We start from the raw sequence: 11,974 nt of genomic DNA on the forward strand, positions 1-11,974 counted from the left end.
TGCTATTAGCACCGATGGGGGACAGTCAGGCAATGTTGGTTTGCTTCTCCTAGGTGTTTCCTCCAATAACTGCATGATCAGTTCATGGAGGGTTTTGCAGATCTTTGCATAGCCCCCTCCTATGAGATGCAGAAAATCAAACATGTCTTGGCAGGAGATGCCACCGTCCGAGTGCACGAAGTCCCCGTCTGTATCCGTGAGCTGAACATTGGCAAGCTTCAGCAGGGAAACCTTGAGGAGTTGGTTCACCTTGGCATTCATTCTTTTGCCTCAAAGGGTCGGGCTTCTCACCTTGAGGTAACAAACCCAATATGATGACTTTGGCCCATGGCTGCCTTGTGTTAATAAGTTGAACAATGCCCTTGATTCCACCTGCTACTTCTGCTGTGTTCTCATGGTTATTTGTTCCTACCCAAACAACAATGACCTTAGGTTTAATGCCATCCAGTTCTCCATTTTCTAGTCTCCACAAAACATGTCTCGTATCTCCCCCAATTCCAAAATTCAGTGCATGAAGTGAGGGAAAAAAAGCTCTCACCATATCTCTTATTGCTGCATTAGCTGCACCATGGAGTCCCCCACATCAGAACATCAGGATCTTTGTCTTTACAGTCCAGGACAAATTTGTTGTGCTGAGACATCCATTTGTCATCTCCTTGAATATCCTTTGCTGCGTGTGGAATATCTGCTGGGTCTGAGTCTCCTTGGCTCATTCTACACTCAGGCAAAGGGTCTGTGAGGACCCCTAAGCAGCTGTGGCTTTGGCAGGTAGTGTGTCTGTAGCTCACACGGTCCTGGCGGCCTCACTCCAGCACATCCCTCCTTGGGCCCCAGCACAAGCAGCAGCCACTGGTACTTTTTTTATGAGGAATCACACAGAGATTTCTTTTATTAAACACGATGATTTGTAGTGCTCTGTTGAGTGTCCACAACTATGTTTCCTTTTTTATTTACTTCACAGGCTAGAGAGAAGGTGAGAGGGAAAAAGAGATAGGAAGAGAGAAAGAGAAACACCTGCAACGCTTCTTCGCTGCTCATGAAGCTTCCCCTCTGCAGGTGGGACCCAGGCATGAACCTGGGTCCTTATGCTGGAGCTTGTGTGGTCAAACAGGTGTGCCACCACCTGGGCCAAATACCTACATTTTATGTAAGTCTATTATTGTTTTCCTCTTACAAGGTTAGTGCTATAACATCTTTCTAAATGTTCCCAGATGAAAATATGGGAGAATATCTCTTTGATATATACCTATAAATTCTGGTCCATTATGTTTGATATTGCCAAATAGTACAAGACAAAAAATATTTGCCAAAGTTATTAGAATAATGATTTACATTTTGATTAGCAAAGCATAAAGCATGTATAGCCTCTCCAAAATGTCTGTATTTCAACAATTAAATGGTCTAATCAATCTTATGTTTGGACTTGCTTTGCATTTTTATGATGGCCACCAAACTTGACTCCTTAAGTGTTTATTATCCATTTGTATTTTCTTTTCTGCTCTCATTATTTCTACTGGTTTGCTTACCTTGCTCTTAATAGACTGCGTTTTGTAAATTTCTAGGTTTTATTATCTAGTTACTTATATGTGTAACAAATGTCATCTTCTGGCTTTTGTCTTGTCTTTTCACTTTATAACATTTTGATTAATGAAAGCCATTACTTTTAATGTAATCTAGTTTTTAATCTCTCTATGTATTAAAAATCCCTTTACCAAGGTCAGGGAGACATTCTCCAACAGGGTTTAAGAATGTTGAAATTTTTGCATTTGACATTTGTGATTATAATTTGTTTGGCAGGACTTTTTGATATAATAACAGGGGGGTGATTTAATTCCCTTTCATGAGCCTTCATAAGTCTAATTCAGAGCTTTGAGGTAAGTCCATTTCCTCGTCAGGGAAATGACAAGGGAAAAATTCTCCAGTAGTGCTTCCCTGAAGAATCCAGAGTAGAAATGCACAGTCCTGGTGCCAGGCAGTGGTGCACCTGATAGATATACATGTTATAGTGCACAAGAATCTGGGTTCAAATCCCCAGTCCCCACCTGCAAGGGGAAAAGTTCACAAGTGGTGATGCAGATATCTCTCTCTCTCTCTCTTCCTCTCTCTCTCTCTCCCTCTCTCTCTCTCTCTCTCTCCCTCTCTATCTCCCCTTTCACTCTCAATTTCTCTGTTTTCATACAATAAATAAATTTTTTCAATAATACTTTTTTAATTTCACAAACCCAGTGTTCTCTATCACATAGCTGGTGTGCCCTGTCAAAGCTGGAGAAGCAAGTACAAGCCACTGCAGAGTTGGAAACCCCTTCTTCATCAGAGAGCAGAACTATAATTGGTCCAAAACTCCCACAAAATCAAGGCTAGTGAAGTTGGCTTTGGAACCAAGCCTAGACCAAAGGGCTTCAGGCCCATAGGAGTATTACAGCGACAGAGCAAATGGTGCAGTGGTCCACTCCCTGAAGGAGGAGTGTTCTCTGAACCCAGCATCTCGGTACTGCTGTCGTGATGACCTCTAGACTTCTGGGTTTAATTTGCAAAATAACAGCTCACATTTAAAGCAAAGGAAGCTAAGGGTGATTTGCATGTTTTTCTTTTTTAATGTATTTATTTTTGGATAGAGACAGAAAGAGATTGAGAGGGGAGGAGGAGATAGGGAGAGAGATAGAGCTCTAGACACCTGCAGCTCTACTTCACCACTCATAAAGCTTTCCTCCAGGTGGGGATTTGCAAGTTTATCTCTAAAGCTGCTGCTGAGTGCACACTCTAGTTCCCTCTGCTGATAACTGACTTGTAATGAACCTCCTTTGTGACAGATTATGGACTCCTGGAGTTGGTGGTCAGGACCAGTATTATGTCGGTTTCTTTAAGGTCCCAGTTCTTAGCATCCTGTGTGTGCTCCTGTCTGGGAAAGCTCAACCTTCCCTGAGACTCCAAAGATTCCCACCACCCCCTCCCCCACAGAGAGACAGGTATGGGAAGGCCCTGGGAGTCTTTACCCTAAACAAATAGCTAAACTATCTGCCAAAGCAGGTCAAGGGATACCAGGACATTGTCCTTGGGATAGTGCATTTTCAAGCCTTCCCAGGTTGTGGGCACTCCAGAAATGCAATTCCCTCCTCCTCACAAAGTGGAAAGGGGTTTAGGAAGCAATTGCTGGAGTCAGGGTGGGTGAGGGTGGAAGGAGCAGGACAGTTAGGAGAAGATGACTTTTGAGATGAATTCTGAGAAAGTGTTGGCAAAAAAAAAAAAAGCAAGACAAATTAATAACAAATCGAGTGAATAGAAAAACAAACCAACAATTCCACTCAGTAAGTGCCAGGTAGGGCCCTGAACACTATCCCATCCATTATCTCATTAAGGCATCTCAACAACCTTCATATAGATACTATTGCTATCCTGTTTCTTGTACAGGAAGACACCCTGGCTCAGGAACAGAGACTCTGAAAGGTTAGACTTCAGAGCTCCCTTCCCTCTCCATTCCCTGCAGAGATGTACCTGCAACTAAGACCTGGGCTTCCCAGGCCTCAGGATAAGCGCTGGAAAGGGACACAGTGGAGGAAACAGGTACCTAGTGAGGGAGCCATTCAGGTCTCCCAGATCCGGGCAGAGGTTCACGGCCTGCTGGGCTGACCAGGCCCTTCCAGGCCTCATAAAGCGAGGGGAGAAGCAAACGCCGTTTTATGGAGGCGGCCCGGCAACCCGGCCCGCTTTGATACCAGGCTCGAAGAGGCGCGAAGACCAACCGCCAAGCTCATAAACTCGGTGGCTGCTTGTGCTCCCCAGGCCGCCAAGGGATAAAAGGCTCCGCGAGGCTCCCTCCTGCAGCTGCCCGCCGCCCCTCTGCTCCGCGCACCATGTCTTGCTCTTCCGCCCGCCTCGGCGCCCCCTGCGGGGACCGCGCCTTCAGCTGCGCCTCGGCCTGCGGGCCCCGGCCAGGCCGCTGCTGCATCTCCGCCGCCCCCTACCGCGGGGTCTCCTGCTACCGAGGCCTCACTGGGGGCTTCGGAAGCCGCAGCGTCTGCGGGGGCTTCCGCGCCGGCTCCTACGGAAGCAGTTTCGGATACCGCTCCGGGGGCGTGTGTGGACCCAGCCCTCCCTGCATCACCTCCGTGTCAGTCAACGAGAGCCTCCTCACACCCCTCAACCTGGAGATCGACCCCAACGCCCAGTGCGTGAAGCAGGAGGAGAAGGAGCAGATCAAGTGTCTCAATAGCAGGTTTGCTGCCTTCATTGACAAGGTGGGTGTCCTAGATCACACCCTTCCTGAACCTGGCACAGGCTGGCCTCTGAGACGGGAGCCAAGGGAAGGGAGGATATGATAATACAAGTCAGGGAGGGGGTATATAGCATAATGGTTATGCAAAAAGACTCTCATGCCTTGAGGCTCCAAGTCTCAAGTTCAGTCCTCCGCACCACTACCAACTAGAGCTGAGCAGTGCTCTGGTAAGAAAGTAAGAGAGAAAAAAGGTAAGGAAGGAAGGAAGGAAGGAAGGAAGGAAGGAAGGAAGGAAGGAAGGAAGGAAGGAAGGAAGGAAGGAAGGAAGGAAGGAAGGAAGGGAGGGAGGGAGGAAGGAAGGAAAAGAAAGAAAAAAGATGGGCACACAGGTACAGGTGGTGAGTAAAGAGTGTGGCTCCTGATTGGTAGCTCTGTCCAGACCGGCAGGATTCCCACAGAGGAGGTGGATATCCTTGATCACACCCTTCTTGATCATTCACTCTGGAAATGGCCAGTATGAACTGCTGGCATTTATGTCATAATTTTAGGTGATGTAAAAGAAAGCATTAAATCACATTGAAATTCCTGATAAGAAAATCTGTCTTCTTTTGTATTTCTCTCCTTTTGTGTTTGTCTCAACACCTAAGATGAGATTGAAAGAAAAAAAAAAACAATCTTACTGGGTACTAATATATCAATATCTCTTCACTCCTTATAACTCTCCTGCTTTTAATTCCAAGCAGACACCCACTCTTAATTAAAAGCAGGAGAGTTGTGAGTGTTAAAGAGATGTTGAGGACATATAAATACCCAATAAAATTTTCTTCATGTCATCTTAGGTGTTGAAACAAACATGAAAAGAGACCTGAGGAAGTGGTTTCAGCTAGAATCAGCTAGGACTCAATATTCTATGACTTCCCAGTATATGACAGAGGTTTTACAACCATGGTGGTAACATATAGTAATGTTCCCCCTTTGAGTTCACTTAAGTGTAAGTATTAAGCTGCAGCTAACATCTGTAGCTGAATCATGAGATCAGTAGTATGAGGAGGTGCTTAAAAAAAAATCTCAGAATGTGCCTGTGCATGCTTGATATTTAAAAATGGCTTCCATCAGTCCAACTATTTAGTGTAGACAGAAAAGAAAAGAGATGGAGGTCTAGGGCAAGGGACCTTCCCAAAAACCCACTAAGAAGAGGTGGGTGACTAGACTCTCCAGTTCTCCTGGGCCCTGGGGCTAGAGGGCCCAAAACAAGGGGTTTCTGCCATCTATCTACCCCTAGCAAGACTCAAAGCACTTCAGCAGACACTGCACCACTAAAGCTGCTGGCACTCACTGCCAGGAAAGGCAGTCAGGATGTATAGAGAGGAAAGGATCCTGACCCCGAGCAGGCAGCCAGGGTTCCATGCCCAGTTGCTTCTTTTATTTGCTGTGTGGCCGCATCTCAACCTAGTGTCTTCCTCACAGGGCTGTGAGGGTGCAGTGCGTGGATTGCCACAACATGGAAGGGCTGGACAGGCCAAGGCAGCACTGGGACGCGCCACCACATCCCAAGCCTTGTCATTTATATCAGCAGTCCTCATTCCCCATTCCTGGAAGTTCTGTCCTTGGAATCCCTGAGCAGACCACTCAGGACAGAGATAAATAGGTTATTGCAGCTTCAGTAAGTGATGTCTATCTTGGGGGCCAGGCAGTGGCACGCCCAATTGAGCATACATGTTGTCATGCACAAGGACCTTGGTTCAAGCCACCACTCCCCACCTGCAGAGGGAAGCTTCACAAGTGGTGAAGCAGGTCTACAGGTGTCTTTCTCCCACTCTGCCTCCCTCTCCTTTCTCAATTTCTCTCCATCCTAACAAATAAGAAGGGGGACCTAGTTTGGGGGCCAGAGTGTTATGTGGGAGACTGAGAAATGTTACACATGCACAAACTATTGTATTTTACTGTCCACTATAAACTGTCAATCCCCCCCCCTTAAAGGGAAAATAAATAAATAAATGAGAAGGAAAGGAAATGTGGCTGCCAGGAGTGGTAGATTTGTTATGCTGGCACCAAGCCCCAGTGATAACTCTGCCTGAAGATAAATAAATAAACAAATGTAGAAATATCTATCTAATTCTAGCCCTACCAATCCTCCCTGACATTTCTTCCCTCCAGGCAGACTTCCTACCTATATTACCCTCTTCCTGGCCTCAGCACAGCTGTTACCCACTACTGCACTTGCTCCCCTTACTTTGATATTTGAACCCTCACTCAAACCTGAGCAAGAAACCATAATGCAAAAGGTTCTCCTCAGGCCAGGGGAACCCAAGAGGGGCCAGCCATTTTCACCTGGCCTCACCATGCCACACAGGTAGCTCTGTCTTGGCTGGGCCCGCTCTCTGAGAGAGGAGGCTGAGGACTGTGGCTCCTTCCACCACTTTCTTTCCCACTTCCACCCCAGGTGCGCTTCCTGGAGCAGCAGAACAAGCTGCTGGAGACCAAGTGGCAGTTCTACCAGAACCGCCAGTGCTGTGAGAGCAACCTGGAGCCGCTGTTCAACGGCTACATCGAGACGCTGAGGCGGGAGGCCGAGTGTGTGGAGGCCGACAGTGGGAGGCTGGCCGCGGAGCTCAACCATGTGCAGGAGGTGCTGGAGGGCTACAAGAAGAAGTGAGTGTCTGGGAGAGGAAGGTGGAGAGAAAGGAAAGAGGACTAAATCAAAGCAGGCAAGACTCAGTTTAGCTAGCAGAAGACACTTTCCAGTAGACTTAGATGTTGACAGGAAGCCTATGGAGGTCTTTCTTTTTTGGGAGAGGAGTTTAGACACTGGAGAGGGTCTGAACTGCTCTCAGCCTCCTCGTTACCAAATGCTGTCTTCTCTAACTTACATAACATTTGTTGTGTCCTTATTTTACATTCCGGGGGTTGTATTGGGGCCTGAGATTCAGTAGGGTAAGAAAATAAGGACGAGGAAAAGAGGGTGGCTAACTAAGGCAAGATTCCTCCCTTCTACCCCCCCAAGAATTATAATCTGAAAGCAGAGAGGAGACCCATCAACATGTGGGTTAGGGCATACTGGCCAATAGCAGAAATGGGTCCAAGAAGAACACCAGGTGCGGTGGGCCAGTCTGGGTATCCAGAGAAAAGGGATGGACAAGACACCTTCCTTCCCAGCATTCTATATCCTGGGACCAACTCCAGAAGCTCTAGTTCCTGCAATGTGCCTGCCTGGACCGTCACACTCTTTGCCCAACCCCACTTCAAATAGCAGCCTGTTGAAGTCATAGTCACTCCACCTTGTACTCTTTGTCCCCAGGTATGAAGAGGAGGTGGCACTGAGGGCCACAGCAGAGAATGAATTTGTGATACTGAAGAAGGTGAGTGAGCCCAGAAGGCACATCCCATGACTCATAATTGAGGACAGAGGCAGGAGAGAGCACTCTGTAGTTCAGAGACTGAGGGGGGCCCTGGGATCACACAGCATCACCTAGTCATTTCTCCCCAAGTCCCCCCTGTGCTCCCTGGACCCGCCAGACATCAGAGTGTGCTGCCTGCTTCCAGCAGGGCACTGTTCTCCCACAGCACAGGTGATGCCCATCTGACAATGGCTTCCTACCTCCCTGGCCCTGTGCTCAACATTCCTGGTGTGTGAATGACAGAGTACATGATTGCTTGGGGAAGGCTACATGCACCAATGAGCCACACAGGGAAATGCAGGGGTGAAGAATGCTGTTGTTCTCCACCTGTCAGCCATGACAATGCTGTGCAAGTTCTACTACCCAAACTTGTAGCAATTCCCTAAACCACCTCCAAAATCAGAAGGGCAACGGAGGCACAGAGGCCGAGGATCCTGACCTGAATCTCACTACCTTGGGAGAGGCAGAGAGGATGCCTGAGACTCATTCTTCTGACCAAGCATTCAGATTTTTGTTCATGAGATTCTAGAGTGCAGAGGGTTTGATCAGAGTTAGAACTGACCCATTTTTATTTGAGAATCTTTGTTTCTGGTAGCCCAAAATGCAGAATCATTCTACTGGGTGCCAGAGGGAGTACACACCCTGAGGTCCCCTCCCTTGTCAGTATCTCCTCCTGTCCCTCCACTGCCCAGAGGACTTTACCAACACAATGTTAGCAGCCCCTAGCATGAGAAATGATTGGAGCTCCAGGGAATTTTCCCAGCCTGGGAGAGAGGGGAGGTCCCCTACCCTGGTGTGTAGAGCTCTGTGCTACCTCCCCAGTGAGATTCCTGTGCTGCTTTCACCCTTTTAGGATGTGGACTGTGCTTACCTGCGCAAGTCAGACCTGGAGGCCAACGTGGAGGCCCTGACCCAGGAAATCGACTTCTTGCGGCGCCTGTATGAGGAGGTGAGTGGCAAGGGGGCAGTGGGCAGCAAGGAGAAGGTGACCAATACACCATTGGACTTCTGGGGGCCTCAGACATGTGTTCTCCTCAGCCTCAGTAGTGCAAGTCTGAGGAATACTTAGAGGTCACAGGGTTGAGAGAAGACTTACCTGAAAAAGAGAACCTTCAGATAGGAGCTATGAGGAAGCAGGAAGAGGACCGGAAGAATGGCAAAAGGAGGGCTCTTCATTCTAAGTAACTCTTAACTGTCCTCTCCCCCCACCGCAGGAGATACGTGTGCTCCATGCCCACATCTCAGACACCTCAATTGTTGTCAAGATGGACAACAGCCGAGACCTGAACATGGACTGCGTCATTGCTGAGATCAAGGCTCAGTATGACGATGTCGCTAGCCGCAGCCGGACTGAAGCAGAGTCTTGGTACCGTAGCAAGGTGAGTGTGTCCTGCATCTCCTTCCTAGAACCACAGCAAGAAGGGTGCTATGAGGACTTCCCCCTTTGTCTAGGTAGCCAGGATAGACAAAGGAGGAGCAAGTGGGTCTCAGGATGTGGCATCAGATGTACAAGCAAAGTGTGTGTGGGAGGGGAGGTCAGTGCAGTGGCAAATCCTAAGCCCCATGAACATCTCTACTGCCTCTCTCTCCAGTGTGAGGAGATGAAGGCTACAGTCATCAGGCACGGGGAGACCCTGCGGCGCACCAAGGAGGAGATCAATGAGCTGAACCGCATGATCCAGAGGCTAACGGCTGAGGTGGAGAACGCTAAGTGCCAGGTACGGTCACTATATTCTGACCAGAGCAGCTGAGGCTCTTAGGGTCCAGTGGCAGCGTGCTAAGCTGAACTCCACTGTCAGTCACAGCCTAGAGACGTGGGGGGGGGGGGTGGTCACACAGTGGAACTCATTGATATAGATGAGACATCTGTTTCTGGGATGTTCCCTGCTGTTTGAGGAGATGCCACACCCCCAGGAAGTGAGTAGAGAGATTCAACATCCTAACCCACTGCACTCTCATCTGGTCCCAGAACACCAAGCTGGAGGCCGCGGTGACCCAGTCTGAGCAGCAGGGCGAGGCCGCCCTGGCGGATGCCCGCTGCAAGCTGGCGGGGCTGGAGGAGGCCCTGCAGAAGGCCAAGCAGGACATGGCCTGCCTGCTCAAGGAGTACCAGGAGGTGATGAACTCCAAGCTGGGCCTGGACATCGAGATCGCCACCTACCGGCGTCTGCTGGAGGGCGAGGAGCAGAGGTGGGAACCACACCCTCCACCCTCAACTGTGCTTAGAGCCAGGAATATGTTTGCATAGTACTTGCATCTAAAATGACTTTAAGATTTTTTAGAGGAAGTAATTTTTTAGAGGAAGTAATTTTCCAAGCTTTGTACCCCCAACTAATTTTTTTGTCTCTCTGCTCCCCCTCAAGGTTGTGCGAGGGTGTTGGTGCAGTGAATGTCTGTAAGTATCTGTATCATGGCTTCTAAAATAAAGGCAGCTCCCAGAGCAAACATTTTCCTAAAGAACCAGAGAGTCAGTGTCTTAGACTTGAACCTCACCTACTAAGTAGTCACAGTCATAAGCAAGACTTATTGAGTAGGTTTGACTGGGTTCCAATAAAACCCAGTATTTACAAAAGCAGGAGGCTTGTCCATGGCCTTAATTTTGAAGATTCTAAAAGGAAGAAAGGGGTGAAACAGTGAGTGATTAGGATAAGTAGTTGTGCTAAAGGGAGAACCCGGGCTAAGACTGGGCTGTGGAAGGCTGTGCCCAAGTGTAAGGATGTCTGGGTGTGTGGGGGAGCTTGGGGGGGGGGGCGTGGTTTGGAGGACAGCAGTGGAGACGAGGTGCTCTGAGCAAGGGGAGGAATCTCTGGCCAGGAGACAGTTTTCTTAGGACTAAGCTGTGTTGTCTGCCCCTCACAGGTGTCAGCAGCTCCCGAGGCGGAGTCGTCTGTGGGGACCTCTGCGTGTCTGGCTCCAGACCCGTGATAGGCAACGCCTGCAGCGCCCCCTGCAGCGGGAACCTGGCGGTGAGCACAGGCTTGTGCGCACCTTGTGGACAAAGCTGTGGCAGCAGCCGCTCAGTGCACTTTGCATAGCGCCCCTTCTGCTTTGTAAATACTCTGCTCCACGCCAACCGTCCTGCCTCCTACATCAGGCCCCAGGGTCCCCCAAGACCCCCGATCTTGACATGGAAGGACTTCGGGAGCCTACCCATTTGTTCAGTCCGAACAACTGCTCTTTCTCCTCGCACCTCACTCACCACTTGTCTCTTCATTTCTTCTAGAAGGACCAGGTTTCTCAGCCTGAGGTCTGGCAGCTCTCCCAGACCCCTGCCCCTTAGTGTCTAAATGAGATCTAGTCATGATCAGGGCTGTTGAGGACAGAGCAAGATTGGACCACCGTGCCCTCAAGAGACAAACTGCCCCCTGCACATGGATGCCAGTGTGCTGAGCACACCATGCCTCCATCACCTTCTAGTCCCAGGACTCCAGGAGGCCAAGGAGGTGCCTCCCAGGAACAACTATGCTGGACACCCTCTCTAGCTCCCTTGTACTTGTTCCGTAGGTGTTGCAATAAAGCTCTGAATCATATAAAAAGTGTCTGATAATCTTCTTTTTGGTACACACAACATTGCTATCCCACTGCCAGCTGATGCACCTGTGCTTGAAGGAGCCGATCTCACCCAAAGGAGAAGGGGCTCTCTCTGAGGCACGAAGTCCCTCCCACCATACTCATGCATCTGCAGGGTACAGGGACTGGGTCCACAACCCAAACACATAGAAGCCTGAGGAGGAGCTGGCAGGGCTATGAGAAGGGCCACCAACAAGAATCTGAGTCAGCAGGAAGGACCTGGTTCTCCTGGCACCTTGGGTGAGACCTTAGTACTATGGCTACTAGGACACAAGCGGTCCCTTCCCTCTACTCCCCCACTCCACTCCATCTCAACAAACAAAATATGCAGACTCCCCCAGAAACCAACACTCCTTAGACAACGTCCCAATGCAACCCCTATGTCAGCATCAGCTGCTGGGTGTCCCATTTCTTCTCCAGTACCCAGAGTAGATGCTAGTGCCTAAAAGAAAAGGACAGACCCAAGAAAAAAAAACATCAAATGCCCCAAAACTCAGACCCCACATCAGAAACAAGACACACAGACCACAGACACCCTCATCAAGTATAGACTTAACACAGATTTTTACCCCCACAAACACACGTGTACACACACATACACACACACACACACACACACACACACACACACACACACAAAAAGATCCAGATGCACAGCCCAAGAACCCAGGAACAGAGCACCCACCAGCGATCTAGACCTTGGGATGCCCCTCTCAGACACACTCCCACTTCCATCACCCCTACAGAATCCCAGATTCAGGAAGCCCCATGCAGGACACAGAGCCTGACAGAC

The 11,974-nt window shown here is 49.2% G+C and overlaps 1 protein-coding gene and 1 pseudogene across 1 annotated transcript; one reads left to right on the forward strand and one right to left on the reverse strand.

Annotated features, from left to right (window-relative positions):
- LOC103109276 (platelet-activating factor acetylhydrolase IB subunit alpha2-like) lies at positions 1 to 1,197 on the reverse strand (annotated as a pseudogene).
- A 2,597-nt stretch (positions 1,198 to 3,794) lies between these two features.
- Positions 3,795 to 11,147, forward strand: LOC103109277 (keratin, type II cuticular Hb1). Its single transcript, XM_007518319.2, has 9 exons — positions 3,795 to 4,235; positions 6,657 to 6,865; positions 7,512 to 7,572; positions 8,465 to 8,560; positions 8,826 to 8,990; positions 9,204 to 9,329; positions 9,581 to 9,801; positions 9,975 to 10,006; positions 10,471 to 11,147. The coding sequence occupies exons 1-9, from the start codon at positions 3,852 to 3,854 to the stop codon at positions 10,644 to 10,646; spliced, it is 1,470 nt and encodes a 489-aa protein (XP_007518381.1). The 5' UTR covers positions 3,795 to 3,851; the 3' UTR covers positions 10,647 to 11,147.
- Positions 11,148 to 11,974: the final 827 nt, after the last annotated feature.

This window comes from Erinaceus europaeus, chromosome 7 (genome assembly GCF_950295315.1).
Source record: "Erinaceus europaeus chromosome 7, mEriEur2.1, whole genome shotgun sequence".
NCBI lineage: Eukaryota > Metazoa > Chordata > Mammalia > Eulipotyphla > Erinaceidae > Erinaceus > Erinaceus europaeus.

What these genes read in the sequence shown, in the direction of transcription:
- LOC103109277 (XM_007518319.2), top strand. Translation starts at nt 3,852, where the DNA reads ATGTCTTGCTCTTCCGCCCGCCTCGGCGCCCCCTGCGGGGACCGCGCC. An exon ending in TGCGGCGCCTGTATGAGGAG is followed by an intron (nt 8,561 to 8,825) that starts GTGAGTGGCAAG and finishes CCCCCACCGCAG; the next exon opens with GAGATACGTGTGCTCCATGC. An exon ending in TGGAGAACGCTAAGTGCCAG is followed by an intron (nt 9,330 to 9,580) that starts GTACGGTCACTA and finishes ATCTGGTCCCAG; the next exon opens with AACACCAAGCTGGAGGCCGC.